General features: G+C 35.9%; 1 protein-coding gene across 1 annotated transcript in view; it reads right to left on the bottom strand.

Moving 5' to 3' along the window:
- The window catches only part of PLOD2 (procollagen-lysine,2-oxoglutarate 5-dioxygenase 2), a 118,204-nt gene that overhangs the window by 26,979 nt on the left and 67,236 nt on the right, over positions 1 to 23,989 (bottom strand). The window contains exons 4-7 of the mRNA XM_052638598.1: positions 20,140 to 20,303; positions 16,206 to 16,318; positions 13,177 to 13,240; positions 11,836 to 11,933 (exon numbers count right to left, since the gene is read on the bottom strand). Of these exons, the coding sequence (XP_052494558.1) occupies positions 11,836 to 11,933; positions 13,177 to 13,240; positions 16,206 to 16,318; positions 20,140 to 20,303 (439 nt within the window). The remainder of the gene's footprint in view (positions 1 to 11,835; positions 11,934 to 13,176; positions 13,241 to 16,205; positions 16,319 to 20,139; positions 20,304 to 23,989) is intronic.

Below are 23,989 nucleotides of genomic sequence, written 5' to 3'. Positions count from 1 at the left end.
GCATTCTAACATTTGCATTATACATTCCCAGAAGGAAAAGAAAGGGACAGAGATATTTCAAGAGATAATGGATATAAATTCCCCTAAAATGGTGAAGGAAACACATTCAAGTCTAGGAATCCCAGAGAATTCCAAATAAAGTCAATCCAAAGGGACCCTACACAAATACACTACCATCAAAATGTCAGAAGTTAAAGATAAAGAGAGTATTAAGGGCAGCAAGGAAAGTTATGACCAACCCAGATAGCATGTTCAAAAGCAGAGACATTACTTTGCCAACTAAAGTCCATCTAGTCAAGGCTATTGTTTTTCCTGTGGTCATATACGGATGTGAGAGTTGGACTGTGAAGAAAGCTGAGCGCCAAAGAATTGATGCTTTCGAACTATGGTGTTGGAGAAGACTCTTGAGAATGCCTCGGACTGCAAGGAGATCCAACCAGTCCATTCTGAAAGAGATCAACCCTGGGATTTCTTTGGAGGGAATGATACTGAAGCTGAAACTCCAATACTTTGGCCACCTCACGCAAAGAGCTGACTCATTGGAAAAGACTCTGATGCTGGGAGGGATGGGGGCAGGAGGAGAAGGGGACGACGGAGGATGAGATGGCTGGATGGCATCACCAACTCGACGGACATGAATTTGAATAAACTCCGGGAGTTGGTGATGGACAGGGAGGCCTGGCGTGCTGAAATTCATGGGGTCGCAAAGAGTTGGACACGACTGAGCAACTGAACTGAACTGAACTGAAGGGCAGCAAAAAACAAAACAAAACAAAAAAACTTGTCACATACAAAATAAACCCTGTGAGATTATCAGCTGATTTTTCAGCAGAAAACTTGTAGGCCAAGGAATGGCATGACATATTCAAAGTACTGAAAGGAAGATCACAACCAAGAACCTCTATCTGGTGAAGTTAACATGCAGTATTGAAGAAGAGATAAAGAGTTTACCAGACTAGCAAAAGGTAAAGGAGTTCATCACCACTAAGCCAACCTTATAAGAAATGTTAAAGGGTCTTCCTTGAACAGAAAAGACAAGAACATAACCAGAACTACGAAAATTATAAAAGAGAAAAATACCACCAGTAAAGCCAAATATTTAGTAAAAGTAATGGACCAACCAACTATGCAGCTAGTATGAAGGCTAAAATACAAAACTAGTAAAATCAAATATTAATTATTTAACAATGTACAAAATTTAAAAAAAGTAAAATAAGACACCAAAAACATAAAATGTGGCAGAGAGGAGTAAAAATGTAGTGTTTTTAGAATACAGCCAAACTTGAGCAATGGTCAACTTAAAATATACTGATATTTACTATATAAGAACTTCATGGTAACCATGAATCAAAAACATGTAATAGATACACAAAAGATAAAGAGGAAGTAACACAAACATAACTCAGTAACCAAATCATAAGGGACTAAGAGAAGAAAGGAACAGAGAAGAATGCCAAAAATAACCAGAAAACAACTAACAACATTGTAATAAGTACATGTCTGTCAACAATTACTTTAAATGTAAATGGACTAAATGTTGAATTCCAGAAAATAGGATGGCTCAATGGGTTAAAAGGAAAACAAGCTCCATATACATGTTTCCATCAAAGGACTCACTTGACATCTAAAATCACACAAAAAGTGAGGGGATAAAAAAAGGGTATTCTCAAACATATTCTTAATACCTATTCTTCTCAAACTATTTCAAAAAACTGAAGGGGAAGGATGGAATGTTTTTAAACTCATTCTACATGGCATTACCCTGATATCAAAATCAAAGACACTATGAAAACAGAGAAAATAATAGATAATTATCCCTGATAAACTTGGATACAAAATTCTTCAACAGAATATCAGCAAACTAAATTCAGTAACACATTAAAAGGATTATAAATCATGATCCAGTAGGATTTACTCTAGGGACACAAGAATAGTTCAATATATACAAATCACTCAATGTGAAACACCACATTAACAAAATGAAGGATAAAAATCATATAACCAGATGCAGAAAAACTTTTGACAAAATTCAATATCCATTTTACATCAAAAACTCTCAACAAAGTGGTTACAAAGGAAACATACCTCAACCTAAAGGCCATATATGACAAACTCACAGTTCATGTCATATTCAGTGGTGAAAAGCTGAAAGCATTTCCTCTAAACTAGGAAGAAAACAAGGATCCCACTCTTCCTGATTTTATTCAACATAGTTTGGAAGCCCTTGCCAGAACAATTAGGCAAGAAAATGAGATAAAATTCATCCAAATTGAAACTGCCACTCTTTGCAGATGACATGTACTATATATAGAAAACTATATATGGTACTATATATATATGGTACTATATATAGAAAACTTTAAATACTCCACACAAAAAACTATTAGACCTATGAAATGAATTGAGTAAAGTCACAAGATACAAACAAAACACAGAAATCTACTGCATTTCTATACACGAATAATAATTGACCAGAAATTTATAGAAAACAACTTCATTTACAATTGCATAGAGAAGAATAAATTTCCTAGGAATAAATTTAATCAAGGAAGTAAAAGATTTGTACTCTAGAAACTATAAAACATTGGGGAAATAAACTGAGGAAGACACAATTAAATGAAGAGATAAACTGTGCTCACAGACTAGAAGAATTAATACTGTGAAAATGTCCATACTACTCAGAGCAATCTCCAGATTCAATGTAATTCCTATCAAAATACCCATAGCATTTTTCACACAACTAGAATAATCCTAAAATTTATATGAAACAACAAAAGAGGTCACATAGCCAAAGCAATCTTGAGAAAGAAGCAGAAAACTGGAAGTATTGTACTACCTGGTTTCACACTATACCCGAAAGAACAGTAATCACAACAATATAGTATTGACATGAAAACAGACACATAGATAAAAGGCATAAAATAGTGAGACCAGAAATAAACCTACACTTATATAGTTAATGATCTGTGACATAGAAGGCAAGAATATACAATGAGAATAGACAGCCTCTTTAACAAATGGTGCCGGGAAAACTGGACAGCTACATTCAAAAGAACCCAAATGGACTATTTTCTCATACCATATACTATACAACAAGAAACTCAAAACAAATGAAGGAATTAAATCTAAGACCTGAAACCATAAAACGTGAAGAAGAAAACATAGGTAGTATGCTTTTTAACATCGATGTTAGCAGTGGTTTTTGGTTATGCCTCCTCAGGCAAGGAAAACAAAAGCAAAATAAACAAATGGGACTAAATCAAACTTAAAGTTTTTGCACATATAACAATTTCTGCACATGAAACTACTATCAACAAAACAAAAAGACTACCCACTGAATGGGAGAAGATATTTGCAAATGATATGTCCAAAAAAGGGGTTAATAACCAAAATATACAAAGAACTCATACAATTCAATATCAAAAAAAGAAAAAAAAAGAAACAACAACCCAATGAAAATACAGGCAGGGGATGTAAATAGATATTTCACCAAAGAAGACATGCAAATGGCCATCAGACACATGAAAAAATGCTCAACAACATTAATCATCAGGTAAATGCAACCAAAACCACAATGAGATACCTGTTAAAATAGCTACTATCAAAAAAAAAAAAAAACATTAAGTAACAGGTGTTGGCAAGGATGTAGAAAAGCAGGAACACTTACACAATGCTAATGAGAATGCAAATTGATGCAGCCACTATGGAAAACAAGTTGGAGGTACCTCAAAAAATGAAATACACAACTAACATATGATGCACATATTCCATGTCTGGATATTTTTCCCAAGAAAACAAAAACACTAATTCAAAAAGATATATACACACCTATGTTCAATGAAGCATTATTTACAATAGCTAGGGTATGGAGGCAACCCAAGTGTCCATCATTGCATGAATGTATAAAGAAATTGTGATATATATATATATAAAATATTACTCAGCCATAAAATGAATGAAATCTTGCCATTTGCAACAACATGGATAAACCAAGAGGATTTTATTCTAAGTGAAATAAGTCAGACAATGAAAGGCAAATGCCATATGATTTCATGTATATATGGAATCTAAAAACAAATGAATAAACATAACTAATTAGAAACAATCATAGATACAAGAACAAACAGGTGGTTGCCAGAGGGGATGAGAGTGGTGGGATGAGAAAATTAGATGAGGGAGATAAATAAGTACAAATTTCCAGTTACAAAATAAATGAGATGTGCATGAAATGAACAGTGTGAAGAATATAGTAAATAAATAATGTAGTACCTTTTACGGTGATTTAATGATGATTAGATTTATTATAGCGATCATTTTGTAAAGTACAGAAATATCAAATCACTATGTTGTACACCAGGAACACAGTATTTTAGGCAATTATAATACTTCAAAAAGAAACAAGCATGCAAACAATCTCATAGAAAAAGAAATCAGATATATGGTTACCAGAGGCAAGAGGTGGACGAGCTAAACTTGGATGGTGATCAAAAGGTACAAATTTCAACTGTAAGTATTACAGATGTAATAAACATGATAAATACAATTAACACTGCTCTAAGTTATACATAAAAGTTGTTAGGAAACAAATCCTGAGTTCTCATCGCAAGAAAACATTTTTTCTTTTTCTTTTATTTTGTACTTATATGAGATGATAGATATTTACTAAACTTATTTGCTGGGAGAAATATCAATAACCTCAGATATGCAGATGACACCACCCTTATGGCAGAAAGTGAAGAGGAACTAAAAAGCCTCTTGATGAGAGTGAAAGAGGAGAGTGAAAAAGTTGGCTTAAAGCTCAACATTCAGAAAACGAAGATCATGGCATCCGGTCCCATCACCTCATGGGAAAGAGATGGGGAAACAGTAGAAACAGTGTCAGACTTTAGCTTTTTGGGCTCCAAAATCACTGCAGATGGTGACTGCAGCCATGAAATTAAAAGATGCTTACTCCTTGGAAGGAAAGTTATGACCAACCTAGACAGCATATTAAAAAGCAGAGACATTACTTTGCCAGCAAAGGTCTGTCTAGTCAAGGCTTTGGTTTTTCCAGTAGTCATGTACGGATGTGAGAGTTGGACTGTGAAGAAAGCTGAGCGCTGAAAAATTGATGCTTTTGAACTGTGGTTTTGGAGAAGACTCTTGAGAGTCCTTGGAATGCAAGGAGATCCAACCAGTTCATCCTAAAGGAGATCAGTCCTGGGTATTCATTGGAAGGACTGATGTTGAAGCTGAAACTCCAATACTTTGGCCACCTGTTGCAAAGAGCTGACTCATTTGAAAAGATCCTGATGCTGGGAGGGATTGGGGGCAGGAGGAGAAGGGGACGACAGAGGATGAGATGGCTGGATGGCATCACCAACTCGATGGACATGGGTTTGGGCGGACACCGGGAGTCAGCGCTAGAAAGGGAGGCCTGGCGTGCTGTGGTTCATGGGGTCGTAAAGAGTAGAACACGATTAAGTGACTGAACTGAACTGAAGACCTTAAAAGAGATCTTATGGTATAGAATAGATAAAGAAATTAGTTCAGTACTATTTTATCTGATTCTTCTCAAATATTTGGTATTTTTATTGTACTAAAACTGAAGCAAAGGCTATTGAAACAAGCACAGTATAATTACAAAGAGAAAACCTTTGTGTTTTATAGATATTATAGATAGTCACATTATTCTCTACAGCACAATCATAAGACATGGAAAAGTAACTCATTCACACCCCTCTTGTACTACATGAAAAGTCAGGAAACAAATTACAAGGCAGAAAATATGCAGTTATGATATTCATTAACGACATTTCAAGAATCAATATGATGATTTGAATACGTTTCTATAACAAAAACAAAAATTTTACTATTGTCAAACTACAAGTGCAAATGTTAATCATTATGTTTTTGAATTAAAAATAGAATAGAGATTCATGTTTAAATGGGTTGTCTATTAAGCATTACTTCTAAAAGGAATTTTTTTTAAAGCTGTTGAGAAATACATAGTTTTGTTTTAAATATCCTGGGAAATAATTTGTTTAGAAGAAAAAAAATCTCCCCCATGGTTGGACATATCTAAAATTCCCACCTATATATAAAGACTGGCACCTTCCTTATCTCAGAAATCTCATAAGAAATTAAATATTTATTTCATGAATTACTGATGAGTCTGTTAGGACCCCTAGGTGAATATGAAAATGATCAATATCTTTTTTAAAAGGTTAGAGCATAAAAGACATTACATTTAGTTTTCAGAATTAAACTTTAAAACTTTTTTACTTTTTACATCTATTTGATTTTCAGAGATCACTAAGACTGGAAATCTCTCTCTTTTTGGATCTCTCATCACACAGGCAGAGGTTACCCATCACCCTTACCCTCTGTTTCCATCTGTTTTCTTCATCAAAAATAGCAGACATTTGTGCTGGCAGCTTTGGAAAGTGCAGAGAACTGTTTATGTAGTTAGGCTGTTCCAGGAAGTCCCCAGCTACTAGGTGGTAGTGCTTTCTTAATCCTGTTTTCACAATATCGAAACATTTCCAAGGGTGATGTCATGTCACTGGCAGAGAAAGTTTTCCAACTGAATCTTTTCTTTTTTCTTTCATTTTTTTCAAGTCACCCAAGTATTCAAGGTCATAGTGACCCAAGCATTGAGGTTATATGCACAAAATTAGAGTCCCTATTTTTATTGCAGATCAAATTCATTTCTGAAATGACTTGTTTTCATGTGCAAATTAGATGATCTGCTTTTCTTATGTTTAACTTCTGTTTGTATAAAAATACTATCAATTTCATAATGATTTACCTTAAGATGTACATTATCTGATATTTAAAAGAAAAAAGGAATTAAAATAAGCATCTTATGATGTGTTACTAACAGTAAATAAGTTTCAAGAATAAAAAGCAAAACTTCAAACCAGAAGTCATGGTTTCTATCTAAAAACTGATTTACATTAGAATATACCTAGACAAGTATGAAGACAATTATGTAGAATAAATAAAAAACATATTTCAAAAAGAATGTTAATTTAAAAGCAACAAAGTTGTTTATACATCATTATGAAAACAAATGAAAAATATGAATGCTTAAAGGTACATATTGCAAGGACATAAAGACTGAAAGTAACTATGAATGAAAACAAAATGAGATGTAGTGGGATTATAAGTGATTTTTAAATTTATTTATAATTTAAAAGTTAAACAGCATGAGATTTCAAGAAAGTAAGAAATAAACTCATCTGTACATACTTTGGTCTATAAACACATTATCAACAATTTACCATTTATACATTATGCACATTTTTAAATAAAAATGTTTTAAATATTAACATTCATGAGGTTATGGCTCAAAACCACTGACATTATAATCATTCCTTACTAAAAAAAAAAAAAGCTAACTAACAAAATATATAAAAATCCTTTCATCTTTTATGATGGTTAAATAAAAATGGTATATCTAAAAAGAGTAATCTGCTTTTATTTTCTTCATTATCCTGGGTAATATATGATATTTTTTAACATATTACTGAATAAAGTATTGGCATTAGTTTGAAAGCCAATTGGCATTAGTTTGAAGGCACTGGTTTGAATGCTCATTTATATAGCCCTTTCTCAAATTTTATATTATACCAAATATAATTTTACAATAAAAAATTACTTCATTTTTGCTGCCAAATAGAATTATAAGGTCATGTCACAGAAAATATAATGGGATCATCATACTGCTTGAAATGCCAGAAACAGAGAACCCAAACTAAAAATGTTGCTCGGAAGACTTAAAATTTCTTAGTACATATAGAACTTTCTAAATGACTAAGGACTAAGAGCTAGTTTTCTTATGAGAAGTCTTTTAATCACTTTGTAAAACTACCAGCATTACCCTGGAAATCTGGAAAAAACGGGTGAATACAATGAAATCACTGAATATCAGGCCTCACTCAAAATAGCCAAATTTTGGGGACCAACCGCCCTCTTAAAGACATTTAAGTTTGATTCAAGTATTACATTACTAAGGAGAAATAGCACACTATTTAGTTATAGAACTGGCTGTAGAAATCCATTTATCTGTCTAGGGAAAGTTACAGGGACCCATACATATTGCATGAATATTTTGCCCTGCCAGAAAAAAATCCACTTCACTATTCCCAAGAATAATGCTAAGTCACTGGACTATTTATAGACCTTGACATTCAAACACAATTTATTGAAAGATAAACATATGCTGCACATATGCTGAAGCCTGGCAAAACAAAAAGTGAACAGGATAGATACGATTTCTATAATTCCTAGGCGACAGACCCAGTAAGAGACAAAAATTTAAAACAGGTCAATGCTGTCCCTGTACAGAGTGTGGTATTATGTTCTGTGATAGACAAAGTTCCAGATATTATGAAGGCATGCAGGAAACTTGAGGAGTAAAGACTAAGCTGACACCTAAAAGATGAATGGCTCAGCAGGTAAAGAATCCACCTGCAATGCAGGAGACACGGGAGACATGGGTTTGACCCCTGGGTCAGGATGATCCCCTGGAAGAGGGCAAGGCAACCCACTCCAGTATTCTTGCCTGGAGAGTCCCAGGGACAGAGAAGCCTGGCAAGCTTCTTTCCAAAGGATCACAAAAGGATCCAAAAGGATTAGACACAACTGAGTGATTAAGCACACACAAAAGATGAATAGCACTTAATAGATGGGTACAGCAGATAGGAATTAGGGTCAGAGGATTCCACAGTGAGTGATGTGCATGTACAGAAGACTTGCAGACAGAGGAAACATGAAACGTTTGCAAAGTTTAAATTAACTCAGTATGGCAGGAGTTGAGGGAGAGAGTGAGAAGGAGAAATGGTGTATAGATATTATAGTATCAGGAGTGGGGGAGAAGATGAGATGGTAGACTGGGAACCCTTAAACCAGAAGCAAACTTCAAAGGAAAAAAAAAAAACACAAAACTTTACAAAACAAGTTGAGAATGTGCAACTTCATAGCTAAGACTACAGAGGGCAGCACACAGGTTGAGTAATGTGACTGGGTTTTTGCTTCTGCAGAATACTCTAGGTCCAAGCTGCTGGCAGATGACTGTCACTGGAGTGGCCTACATTAAAAAGTTGCTCTTGACTCTAAGAAAATTAGTCAAACCACCATGCACAGAGTTAGAAGGTATAGCTCTTGGATTGGATAGTTGGTTTAGTTGCTCAGTCGTGTCCAACTCTTGCGACCCCATGGACTGTAGCCTGCCAGGCTCCTCTGTCCATGGGATTTCCCAGGCAAGAATACTGGAGTGGGTTGCCATTTACTTCTCCAGGGGGACTGGAAGAGAGAGGCAACTACAGCTAAAACAAAGACCAGGTTGTGGCTAATCAATTGGGTGGAAGAGGGAAAGAACTGAAGGTCTTGAGCTCCAGGCCTTGACACACAGATAAATCTAACAATTGGGCATTCAAACCCAGAGCTCAGGAAAGATAGAAGTTACAGCAAGGATTTGAAAATAATTACCACTGAGAGACTTTCTGACTTGGGAATGAAGCAGATTACCTAAGAATACAGAGAAAAGAATGTCTCCGACAGATACAGAAAACTTAACTAAAACAATATAGGAAGAGGACCTGAATTTCACTACACAAAGTGTTACATTTTAAAAATTTATATTAATGGACTTTCCCTGGTGGTCCAGGGGTTAAGAATCTGCCTGCCAGTGCAGGGGACACAGGTTCAATCCCTGGTCCAGAAAGATCTCACATGCCACTGAGCAACTAAACCTGTGTGCCACAAATACTGAGCCTGGGCTCTAGAGCCTGAGAGCCACAACTACTGAGCCTCTGCACTGCAATTACTGAAGCCCACGTGCCTAGAGTCTGTGCTCTGCAGCAAGAAAAACCAGTGCAAGGAGAAGCTCTAGCACCACAACTAGAGAGTAGCCCTCACTCATCACAACTAGAGAAAGTACATGCACAGCAATGAAACCCCAGCACAGTCAGTCACTTTCACTTTTCACTTTCATGCATTGGAGAAGGAAATGGCAACCCACTCCAGTGTTCTTGCCTGGAGAATCCCAGGGACAGGGGAGCCAGGTGGGCTGCCATCCATGGGGTTGCACAGAGTCAGACACGACTGAAGTGACTTAGTAGTGTATATAAGAAAGATAAACAGAGAAACTAAAGAAGAAGGAGGATTGGCCAGAAAGTTATTAGACAAACCAGCAGAGCATGATGGAAGCAAAAGGAAGTATTTCAAATTGAACCAAATGGGATGAACATCATCAAATGTTATCTTTGGATGAAAGATAAATGAGAGCATCTTTGTGTCTACTCCTCAACAAGGATATCACAACATAACACTTTGGCAGGAGCCATTCCTGGGTGGTGGGAAGAGCAATAGTCTCTAAAGAGCGTGGCTGTGAGGGGAACGAAAATGTCCTACACTGCTGGAAAGCAATGTAGACTGAGAAGGATGTTATAGTTTGTGTTGGCTGGGTTCATAGGATGAGAAAGACTTCACTTCTTTAAAATGTTGATGAGAAGGAGAGACTAGAGCTGGGAAAACTGTTATCAGACTGAAAAAGGAGTCCACAGCCAAGGTTCTGTAGGAGGGCTGGAATGTGATGAAAAGCAAGGTGGAAAATAAGTAGAGAAGGGTAATCTACTTTCTCCATTTTTATGGTGGAAAAGCTGCCAATGTGGGCTCTTCCTTGACTGTCTTCCCAAGCATATAGCTTTTATTGGAATTCAGGCTTCTCACTGCTATGAAATAGCAGACCTCATCTCCCATCTCTCTTTCCACAATGCAAATTCATCTAATAATCTCTTTTCTATGTACTTATGGGTAATCCAGGCATCATCTTGGTATGCCAGAACATTGTTTTAAGCATGATATCACTAACCATATATGTGTATGTTTGTGTGTATATATATGTGTGTGTATGTATATATGTGTATTATATATAAGTATATACAAAACAATTAATATTTCCATTTTAATTGGATACCAGAAATACAAACTCATTACAGATTTTTCAGTCAGTAACACTTTCAGCAAAATCAATTATATATATTTGAAAAGCATATAAAATTTCATTAGAAAAATTATGTCTTTCAAGTATATCCATCATAAATTCAAGCGGAAGCTTTTGGGATACACAGTTACACCCCAGCGTTAACAGACCGGTTAACTTTGACAATAGTGACTCAAGTGAAACAAATGAACCCTTATAAACTTCAACATTTATTCAGAAAGGATACTCTGTTTTGAGGGAATGTGGTTTACTCTCAAGTAAGCTGTTACACAAAACACTAAACTGAAATGTGTTACAAATAGAATAGAAAGCTATCAATCTCCTGAGGAAAAAATCATCAGTTTGATTAATCTGAATGAAATCAGATAATACAGTATGTAAAGGAACGAAACTAGTAGATTGTTGGCACCAAAATACGTTGTGGCAATCTCTGCTGTACAGCAAAGTGACTCAGTTAAACATGAATAGACATTATTTTTTTTAATATTCTTTCCATTATGATTTATCACAGGGTATTGAATTTCCCTGTCTATACAGTAGAATCTTGTTATTTATCAAGCCTCTTAAAGATATTAAAGGAGGAAGAGGGGGAGGAAAAGGTGGGAGAGAAGGAAATGGGGAGGGGAAGAAGGAAGGGAAGGAGGGAGAGGGGAAGAAGGGGGAAAAGGGGAAGGAGGGGAAGAAGGGGGAAAAGGGGAAGGAGGGGGAAAAGGGGAAGGAGGGGAAGGAGGGGAAGAAGGGGGAAAAGGGGAAGGAGGGGAAGAAGTCATTCTATCAATATATACTTCTCAGTAATCCATCCTCAAGAAATAAAGAAACAGAGAAAGCTCTCCACTGTGACTCACCTTGGTAGGTCCATTTCCATTAATCATCACTGGTAATGTTTCATAAAATACATTTTTGGCTCTGGCTTTGCCATTTTCAAATTTCAAAACAACTTCATCTGCATTTTAAAAAAGACAGATTTTAGTCATTTAAAATGTGTGTGTATGTGTTCATATACACATATTCATGTACATATCTATCTACATATTTTAGTTCATTGTAAAACTTCTCATGCACGCTATGTGCCACACTTTTAGAAACTTTGCCTGCTTCAAGTCAGCAGATATCCAAAATGAAGGACAACACTGACACAGATGCAGATGCTAAGCACCTGACCTTCTGCAACCTGGTGCTGGCAAACGGACCTGCTAACACACTGAGAGGTCTTGGTTGAAAGAAAGCATCTTCACAATACTGTCCCTGTCTTTTGAAAGTGATATAATCCCAAATGGATTAAATTATTGTCTCAATTTATTCATATGTAAAATGGGATTCTTGCCTGATTTTCTAGGCTATTATGAAGGTAACAATATATATCTAGCAAGTAGAAAATTGCCAGGCATAAGCCAGGTTTCTACAACTGGCATCACTGATAGTACTTCAAGTTCTTGAAAATCAGGCCTAATGCTAATTCCAGGAATACACAAGTCAGCACAAGGAGCTAAAACAAGGAGCAGAAACATTTTTTTTTGTTTTCAAGCTCCTTTCCTCATATTTCCAGAGCACTCTGAACTAAATGCCTTCTACTCTAAGAATCTTTTAATTTATGAACTGCCTTAAAGAAGTATATTGAATTGCAATATATTTTTAATTTGTGAGGTATTAATGCATTTGTGAGGTATTAATGCGAGGTATCAATGTATTTTTTAATGTATCAATTAATTAAATTTAATGTATTCATGTATTTTTATTAAAATACACCTCTACAAGGAAAACATATACAGGCATGCACACACACATACACCACACTCCATAGTACATGTCTCATTACCAGTTACCTTTAACCTATATTAAAATAATTTAATACTGCTGAGTAATTCACAATATTAAAAGCTGACACTGAAAACTGTAATAACAAAATGTAATTAATTTAAAACTATATCTAGAGTCCCCAGTGGTAAATCACTAAAGTTTAAGTTACCTAAAAACAGAAGTTTATCTTTCTGTACTATTCGTAGGAAATGATTTTAACTAATGTATTTCTATCAAGCTCAGCTTAACTCTAATATTTTGCTTAATAGTTGCAATACCTACATGTCAACCTTAGTCATAGCTCCAGAATGAATATAAAAAAGGATAAACAGTTGACAACACTGGTGTTCATTTGTACACACGAGCAACCCACTATTTAGGAAGCATACCTACAGCTCCATTTAAGGTCTGGAAAATTTTACATTTGTGATCCAATGTGATGTTAATAGCTTCCTAAAAATAAGAATGGAAAAAAAAATATTTAAAATGACAAAAGAAACAGCAAACAACACTATCGTGTTGATATAGTTTGCTCTTTGGGGGAATATGAAGATCCAAAACACAAATTATTCCAATAAACTTCTTCAGAAAGACCCATGTTATGTGTTATATTAAGCTATTGAGGTTGGGTATTATTATTATGCAGTTTCATCTGCCTGACTGCTAAAACAGGTTTATAAGAAGAGAAGCAAAAGGCAAAGGGGAAAGGGAAAGATATATCCAACTGAATGCAGAGTTCCAGAGAATAGCAAGGAGAGATAAGAAAACCTTAAGTAAACAATGCAAAGAAATAAAAAAACAATAGAATAGGAAAGACTAAAGATCTCTTCAAGAAAATGAGATACTAAGGCAACAGTTTATGCAAACATGGGCACAATAAAGGATAGAAATGGTGAGGATCTAACCGAAGCAGAAGATACTAAGAAGTAGCAAGAATACACAGAAGAACTACACAAAAAAGGTCTTAATGATGCAGATAAAAATGATAGTGTGGTCACTCACTTAGAGCCAGACATCCTGGAAAGTGAAGTCAAGTAAGCCTTAGGAAGCATTACTATGAACAAAGCTAGTGGAGGTGGTAGAATCCTAGTTTAGCTACATAAAATCCTAAAGGATGATTCTGTTAATGTGCTGCACTCAATATGTCTGCAAGTCTGGAAAACTCAGCAGTGACAACAGGGCTAGAAAAGGTCAGTTTCGTTATTGAACCGAGAACTTCCAGATGTACAAGCTGGATTTAGAAAAGGCAGAGGAACCAGAAATCAAATTGCCAACATCTGTTGGATCAAAGAAAAAGCAAAGAGATTCCAGAAAAACATTTACTTCTGCTTCAGTGACTACACTAAGGCCTTTGTTTGAATCACAACAAACTGTAGAATATTCTTAAAGAGATGGAATATAAGACCACCTTACCTGTCTCCCAAGAAACCTATATGCAAGTTTAAAAGCAACAGTTAGAACCAGACATGGAACAACAGACTGGTTCCAAACTGGGATAATATACATCAAGGCTGTATATTATCACCCTGCTTATTTAACTTATATGCAGAGCACATCATGTAAAATGCCTGGTTGGATGAATCAAAAGCTGGAATCAAGACTGCTGGGAGAAATATCAACAACCTCAGCTATGCAGATGATACCAATCTAATGACAGAAAGTGAAGAGGAACTAAAGAGCTTCTTGATGAAGGTAAAAGAAGAAGGAGAAAAGGCTGGCTTAAATCTTAACATTTAAAAAACTAAGATCTTGGCATCCAGTCCCATCAATTCATGGCAAATAGATGGGGAAAAATTGGAAACAGTGGCAGGTTTTATTTTCTTTGGCTCCAAAATCACTACAGATGGTGACTGCAGCAATGAAATTAAGACACTTGTTCCCTGGAAGACAATCTAATCATAAACATTAATCTACTTTACAACCTTACTCTCAATGGACCAATTTTTCAGCTACATTGCTCTGAAATAATATTCCTAGAATTGTCTTTGCATGCTATTACAGATGGAATGTTTGTGTTCCCTGAAAATTCATATGTTCAAGCCCCAAACTTCACTCTCTATCTCTTATCTCTCTCTCCACTGTGTGGAATACAGCAAGAAGGTGGCTGACATCTACAAGGCAGGAAGAGAGTTCTCCCCAGAATCTAACTATTCTGGCACCCTGATATCAGACTTCTAGCCTCCAGATCTCTGAGAAAACAATTTCTGTTATTTAAGCCACTCAGTCTATGATATTTTGTTATGGCAAACCAAGCAGACTAAGACACATGCTAACCACATTAAATTTTATGCCTAGAGAAAACATAAATAGTATTTACACAACTAAAAATACTACAGACCCAGCAGTGAGATTTCAGAGGAAACATCCTAAAGCAAAAACAATTAAATACCACTCAGCACACTTTCACTGTGGAATTACACTCAGAAAGACAGGCATCAAGCTGCAAGGGCTAGTACTCATGCCAAGAGTAGGTTTCTCCTCTCGAATGAGAGATAAGTCCTCAGGCTGTTTGTGTCAGTCACATAAGAGACAGTAAAAAAAAAAAAAATTAAGAATAAAGTTTCTTAAGAAGTATCTAATTAAAATATTTAGATAGTATTTATCAAAAATACAAAAGCAGACACAGTGCAAACTCACTCTAAAATATACTTAAAAAAAAAACCAAACACTTGTTTCCTAATGACAGTACCCTGAAACACACAACTGAATAAATTTTAGAACTGTATTGATTATACAAAATAAACTTATAGAACATTAACTTATATTAGGTAATTATACTGAAAATAGTATCTAACAAATTAAAGAACTTTGTTTTTACTTTTCTCCAAAGTTCCATTTAAATCAATCTCAGGAATATTGTCCTTAGAGTTTAAGGCAAGGTGCTCTTGTTCCCAACATTCTTCTCCTTAATAAGAGAATTCAGATTTTAGTAGAACACATGTGCTTGAAATAAAGAACAAAACTCCCCTGCATTTTGTGATATGGTATGTGTGTGGTTTAATCGCTAAGTCATGTTCGACACTGGCAACCCCATGGACTGTGGCCCACTAGGCTCCTCTGTCCATGGGATTTCCCAGGCAAGAATATTGGAGTGGGTTGCCATTTCCTTCTCCAGGGATCTTCCGGACTCAGGGATCGAACCTCAGTTTCCTGTATTGCAGGCAGATTCTTTACGGACTGAGCCACCAGGGAACCCTTTCCATATTATGTGTAGCCAAATACATATGTTCTGATCAAAGAAAAGTATAAGAAAGCATTTTGTGAGACTTCCAGATAGGTTCCTTAGAGTTGACACAACTGAGATGGCCCCATATTTATTACTCTGCCTGCAAAATTGCCCAAATATGGATGCAATGACTGGAGTGCCAGTAGCCACTTGAACCCAGACATTACATTGAAAGTGAGAGCTATTACCTACCCTCTTCAGTGGATCAATGTAAATTTTAGTGTAAAATAACTGATCGTCATCATTATCCTGGAGATTCCACTGTTGAACTATACGGTTGATATAAGGAGCATAACCAATAAATCCTGCAATAGAAAAGAGAATGAATAGAGGATCTAGAACTCAAAGACCAAAACTCATGTCTGTGTTAATTTCATAGACCAGTTGCATAGATTTGTAAAGCTATTAGTCCTAATCCATAGTTTAGAATTTCACAGCTCACCATGAGAGAAGTATGAGTTATTGAGTGTCCTTTGTTTCATATATAAATTCAAACAGAAAAAGTTTTTACTATCAAGTGCAAATAAAAGACTCTCTTTGAATAAACACATTCCCCAAATTAATTTTTTAATTCATTTATTTTTAATTAAAGGATAACTGCTTTACAATATTGTATTGGTTTCTGCTATACATCAACATGAGTCAGCCATAGGTATATATATGTCCCCTTCCTCTTGAAATTCCCTCCCACCTCCCACTCCATCCAACCCCTCTAGGTCGTCACAGAGCCATGGTTTGAGTTCCCTGAGTCATACAGCAAATTCTCACCAGCTATCTATTTTACATATGATAGTGTATATGTTTCCATGCTACTACAACCCATCCATTCAACCCATCTCCCCAGATTAACTGATACAAGAGAGAGAACTAATGTTTTTGAACACATGTCAGGGGAAAAAAAGAGTTACTAGGGAAAAAATCAGAATCAGAAGAATTTTCTTTCTTCTGAAATGCTGTTCTTAGATCCAATGTAAAAGATTCACTGTTTCTGGAAAAAAAAAAAATACTACAGTGGTTTTAATGTCAGTGCCAGAGATGCTAACATAATCAAAAGAATGTTGGATTTGTCACTGACTGCAAACATCCCAAAGAAATTTTATATCTAGGACATTTTGGGAATTTTTCCTTCACTGAGCTAGTCATTACTATGTCTGCTAAACCATTTTCTGCTAGGTTTTGTCATGGTCTGGAAAAAGGAAGTCTAAAATTGGATTTTTTACCTTGGCCTTAGAGCACAAGCATTCAATATGCCAACAACAGTTGTCTATAAAAGACAAAGACAACAGGATCATTTTTCCCTGTGTTTGAGTCTTCCTCTGAATTTCAGAAATGCAGCCAAACTGCTATGTTTCATTGATATGCAATACTTTTAACAAGGAGCAATTTTACTCCTGAAAATTGAAAAGAAACCTAACTTATTATCCTCAAAATTATAATGTCCTCATAGTAATAAAAGAATTAAAAGAAATAGGAAAATTATTGTTAACTAGAGCAAACAAGACAAAATGAAAACATGACTAAATCAGTCACTGGTGGCTCATTTTTTCCTCATTTTTGCCAAATCAGAAAAATCCTAAAACACTGAAAAATATATGTTTTTTAACTCTTAAAACTAATCTTCTGTGATAAAAAAAAAACATGTTTAAGCAGCAACATATGACATTTTCCAATGGTTTATATTACTGTTTTTCAAAAATTATGTTTCCTTATCCTTTTTATAAATTACAAATGCCCTTTAAAATGAGAAGAAATTACATTTATTTTCAAAGCATGTTATATGTAGTTTATGGTGTACATTTTGCTATTAAACTGCCATACTATTTCAGAAGACTAAAGTTTCTAATAGTCCACCATTTTCCTCATAAGGAAACATGTTTACTCTCCATGACTTTTTAACTAACTGAGGTACACACAAACAAAACTCATGTCTCTTAAATAACTCTCTATATCATTCATAAATTTACATAAACTTTTATTGAACATACTTAGATTTTCTAGCATTTCTTTAATTATTCTGACTACAGAAAGAATAAGGATGATATTCTGATACCCTGTCTGATCACTTTTGGGCTTCCCTGGTGGCTCAGATCATAAAGAATTTGCCTTCAATGCAGGATACCTGGGTTTGATCCCTGAGTCAGGAAGATCACCTGGAGCCGATAATGGAAACCCACTCCAGTATTCTTGCCTAGAGAAACCCATGGACAGAGGGGCCTGTGGGCTGCCATCTATGAGGTCGTACAGAGTCTGGCACGACTGAAGTGACTTAGCAGCAGCAACAGCAGAACATGACTGAGAGACTAACACTTTCATTTTTCATGATCACTTTCTCACTTATAAACACATTCTCCTTAATTAAACTTGTTCACAAAGGCACTCGCTAGTTTTACTGCTTCCAAAGTACTATGCCTCTGTTTGAAATTTAGATTTTTGAGTAAATATTTCACTATCTAGATTTTACATATGTTATGTTTCACTAAGCATGTCATGTTTAGAAAAACTAATAAATAGAAAGTAAAACTCATCCCAGAATTCCATAGCTAAGTGGGTTTTAATCTATCTAGGACTTAGGGTAAAGATAAGCCATGTATCACTGAGGGTCTGACAGTTGGGAGCAGATAGAGCTCTCATTCTCATTTAAAATTGCCTAGACAGAGAAGTCAAGAGCAGGCAGCCATCTTTACTGTAAATCTAAGAGGATAATGTGACCAATATGAGAAACCCTAGGTTCAGATTTGAATGTTGAAGTAAAACCCAAAGACGGTAGATAAATTAGGAGAAAAAGAAAATGGTCAGGAGATCCCCAAAACCATGAACGAAAAATGTATTGAAGAGAAAAAAAGGGAGCTGAAACTTGGCAGTACACACTAAGATTTAAGGTTTCAGAAGAGCAAATTTATATGGGCTGACGGAGTTCCAAAGAATCACCATGGAAATGGGTTTCTAAAAGAAAATGCAGGTGAGTAGAGCTGTAACTAAGTTACTTGTCAAAAGTTTCATATACAAAAGTAATTGAGTAAAGTCTAAAACCCAGATCTGCTATCTCAAACAGCACTTATTTGAACTGGCCTGAATACAATCGGTTATTTTATGTAATGCACAATAAAATCTGTCTTTCCAGTGTGGCTTACTTACAATTTCCACTCAACATTGTTTCTCTGACAAGTTATCTGTCCTATATCCACGTTTTCTGGCCATATTTTTACTTAATCTCAGTCTAAGAAATAAAATAGTATCTAAAGTCAAACTTCATTTTATTTTTTGATGGAAGGGGGAAACTTGATCATTTATTTCTTAATTCATAGTGGTATAGCTAAGGCAGTACTTTAAGTTCACCTAAGCACTCAATGTTGAATCTTTATGACTAGGGATTTCAAGACAAATCATTTACTCCGATATATTTAAAATAAAAGTGAAAGAAAGCCAAAGTGTTAGTCACTCAGTCGTGTCCGACTCTTTGCAACCCCATGGACTGTAGCCCACTAGGCTCCTCTGTCCATGGAATTCTCCAGGCAAGAATCCTGGAATGGGTTGCCATGCCCTTCTCCCAGGGGATCTTCCTGACCCAGGGATCAAACCCGGATCTCCTGCATTGGCATGCAGATTCTCTACCATCTGAGCCACCAGGCCATTTGTTTAAAATATAGATAAAGTTAATGCCTATTTGTTAAAGCTACTCAAGTGTAGCTTGCAGTTTTTCCTAAGTAAGGGAATTTACTAAGCCCATTAACCTAGAGCCAGCAAATTCTTAATGAAATTATAGTCAGACAACCAGAATCCCTGTAGTTTTTCCTTTAATAACTGAATGCCTATTGGAGAAGTCACTTAAATTAGGGAAACATGGTTTTCTCACTTATAATGTAGAAACAATAACATTTACATATAAATAATATTTACACTAGTAATAACACATTACTAGTGTTTTTAGGAGCATCATATAACAGATGAGAAAATGTTTTGTCAACTATAAAACACACTGTGAATTTAAACAGATATAATTTTTCCATAGTAATAAGATAATGGTTATTTAAAACATGTCTATAGTCACATATTTTTTAAAAAGGTGGTTTCATCAACATTTTAATCCATGACTCGCATTACACTTTTCTTCCAGTATCTTACTCACCTCCTGAATTCAGGTAGCGTTTCCCAATGTGCACAATGGGATACTTGTCTGCTAGTCTTTTATCTGGCCACAGAATTCCATCAGCTGCAAACACTACTTTGTGGTTTGACTTTTGAAACTTTTTTAGAACTTCTTCTGGACCACCAGCAAATATAACATTAAAGCTGTTTGATGAGGGGGGAAAAAAAGAAGTTTTACAATACAGTTGTTGAAATTTAGAGATATAAACCAAGAGATTATTTTTCTCTAATAAAAATCAGAATTTAGAATCCAACATCAGATTAATTTCAGCTATTTGCAGAGTAAACCAAACAACTCTCCCTCAACTTAAATTATATGGATTGTATTAAGTTATTACTGTTTATGTTACACTGGTAATGAAGTCCAAATAAAAGACAGCTTTTTTAGTATTAGTCTTAATTTTTTAAATAATCATTTACTCTCCAAAATCAAAATTCCAAAAGTGTTGAGAAGTTAAAAATCAGTAACTTGTTGTATAACATAGTAGAAGCGCTACTACTGACACAGGCTGCCATTGTAACTGCCTAATGTTTCTTTCTAATTTGTACTCATCTATAATAATTTCTGCAGATTTCCTTACCTTTGACAAAATGTTTCCACCTACTAAATGTTATCAATATAAATGTAAATTTGAACCACTATTTAGCCTGAAATCCTAAATTAAATGCATACAGACGTGTATCTTTTTAAAGTTCAATATATTTAAAAATGCAAAAAATTAAATTTATAGTTTCATTGATTTTCTGAAGATTGTATTACCCACAGTTCATCCAGAGAATCACAATGACTTATAATATGAAATGTGACACACACTATCTGTTTCCTCTCTGCAATAAGTTCTCTGTTCTTGCTACAACCACAAATTCTTCTTCATCTTTTTTTAACAAAACCAACGATTTCCAAAGATGATAATTTCATGACTTGCCATCCCAGGTGGCTAACAAAAAGAGTACACAAATGCTCTCTAATTCAGCACCAGGTCTTCCTAATAGCCAATAGTCCAAATGCACTTCTGTGATACCTGGAGTGGTACAGAGGCAGGAAGGGGGTACCGGCAAGGAAGGATTGGGGACGTTGTTGGTTTTATTTTTGGCCACACCATGCTACATGCAGGATCTTAGCTCCCCCACCAGGAACCAAACCCATGCCCACTGCAGTGGAAGTGCAGAGTCTTAACCACTGGACCACCAAGGAAGCCCCTGCTATGATATCTGAATTGGGAAGCAAGGAGGCTGTTCCACACACTTTGCCAGACTTGCTCTTGAGTTTGTTACTATGCTAACATAGTAGTATGTATCAGGCAACATTCAATAACTTTCTGTACATGAATTTGGGCTTCCCCTGTGGCTCAGCTGATAAAGAATCTGTCTGCCAATGCAGGCGATGCAGGAGACATGGGTTCAATCTCTGGGTCAGGAAGATTCCCTGGAGAAGGAAATGGCAATCCACTCCAGTGAAATTTGAGTAGAACTGGTATGTTCATGCAACCTCCAAGTCCTGGGCTTTAAAAAGGAAGTTGCCTACCCTCTGATTCCTCTTTCCCTTTCATGGTGAACCAGACTTTACAAGCAAAAATTCCTTGACATACTCGCCCCCACCAGATAGTCCACTTCTGAATCTTTAAAAAAAAAAAAAAGAGATTAAAATGTTGCTAATGTGAAACTCCAGTACTTTGGCCACCTCATGTGAAGAGTTAACTCACTGGAAAAGACTCTGATGCTGGGAGGGATTGGGGGCAGGAGGAGAAGGGGACGACAGAGGATGATATGGCTGGATGGCATCACCTGACTCCATGGACGTGAATCTGAGTGAACTCCGGGAGTTGGTGATGGACAGGGAGGCCTGGTGTGCTACGATTCATGGGGTCGCAAACAGTCGGACACGACTGAGTGACTGAACTGAACTGAACTGAACTGAATGTGAAACTAAACTTAGTAATTATGCCTAGGCAATTTTTAAAAATTAGTAAAAGTAAAGTTGAATTCAGAGAACTATACCATTTTTTTCATTCTAAAATTTTTTCATTGCTTTTTGTTACCAAAAAAAACTTCAAAATCAAAACATATCTATCTAGCTACATATATGTGTGTGTGGGTGTGTGTCTGTGTGTGTGTGTGTGTATATGCATGCTGCCAAGTCGCTTCAGTCGTGTCCGACTCTGTGAGACCCCATAGACGGCAGCCTACCAGGCTCTGCCATCCCTGGGATTTTTCCAGGCAAGAGTACTGGAGTGGGGTGCCATTGCCTTCTCCCCTAATAGTCTTGCTGTATACCAATTGGTCTTATAAGTAAAAGGATTCTTTAGTGAGAGTCATTCTGAAAGGCCAGTTTACTGATAACTGTGATGGAAACAAATATTTAAAGGGAGAAACAAGTGTCCCCTTCCTTCCAGAAATTTACAAAACAAACTGCTCTAAGGGAAGTAGAGGGAACACATAAACTGTATATATCGAAACTGTATATATGCATATTTGGCATTTAATTTTTTCTTTCTTTTAAGATCAATGGGTAGAAAAATTTTAATACTGTTAATAATATAAAGTGATGCAGTTTGCACAATCTGAAGTCTAACAGATGGGTTTCTAATTTCAATTCCAGCTCTATCACTTGCCATCTGAGTAACCATAGGAAAGTTAGTAACAAACTCTTTATGCTTCTGTTCCTTTAAGCATAAAATGATGGGGAAAGTAGTGCTTATTTCTCATCAAGATATTGCTACAAAAATTAAAAATTAACCCCATAATAATCTTTCAAAAAAGTTTAAAAAATTAACATTTTTGTTACTATAAGGGACCTGAAAAAATGAGAGGTAGGACAAAAACTTACTTTTAAATTTACACATGTCTGTAGTTTTAAATAATTTTATTTTTAGCCAAATACACATTTTAAGATAAATTTTAAATCAGAATAAATTTGTTCTGACTAAAACCTCAAGCCAACTCCCCTCCATGTTTATTTAAAAAACTGAATTAATCTGACTTCACAAAGTATTTATATAAATATCTCAAGTTTCTCTTTTTCTTATAAATAAGTACTGCTGCTGCTAAGTCGCTTCAGTCATGTCTGACTCTGTGCGACCCCATAGACGGCAGCCCACCAGGCACCCTGTCCCTGGGATTCTCCAGGCAAGAACACTGGAGTGGGTTGCCATTTCCTTCTCCAATGCATGAAAGTGAAAAGTGAAAGTGAATTCACTCAGTCATGTCCGACCCTCAGCGACCCCATGGACTGCAGCCCACCAGGTTCCTCCGCCCATGGGATTCTTCCAGGCAGGAGTACAGCTGATTTCATAAGTATGACCACTTCAGATTTCTGCCTTGTGGGATAACCCTATTTTTTCTCTCAGGGGTATTTTCTTCAAGACTACTAGTTGCTGATATAATTTTCTTTTTTAAATACTGAAGATTAGGAAATAAAACTAGCTTTATTAGACCAGTTACCAGGGTAACTAAGCCCTGAGAGGTAAGGCAAATAAACCAAACCCTCTGAGGCACAGGACCCAATAAATTGTCTGGAGAGATGGATAAAAAGAGCTCATTATGTCAGAGAATCATATGATTGGAGACTTGGACCAAACCGATTCAGATATTTCGCACATAGCATCATGCATTCAAACTTTCCTGGTGGCTCAAAGGTACAGAATCTGCCTGCCAATGCAGGAAACACAGATTTTATCCCTGGGTTGGCAAGATCCCCTGGAGGAGGCCATGGCAACCCACTTCAATATTCTTGCCTTGGAAATTCCATGGATGGAGGAGCCTGGCGGGCTACAGGCCATGGAGTTGCAAAAGAGTTAGACCCAAGTTAGAAACTAAACAACAACAAATAT

This window comes from Budorcas taxicolor, chromosome 1, assembly GCF_023091745.1.
Source record: "Budorcas taxicolor isolate Tak-1 chromosome 1, Takin1.1, whole genome shotgun sequence".
In the NCBI taxonomy this organism is placed as follows: Eukaryota; Metazoa; Chordata; class Mammalia; order Artiodactyla; family Bovidae; genus Budorcas; species Budorcas taxicolor.
The sequence above is the reverse complement of the archived record's forward strand: the minus strand, read 5'-3'. Positions and strand labels throughout refer to the sequence as shown.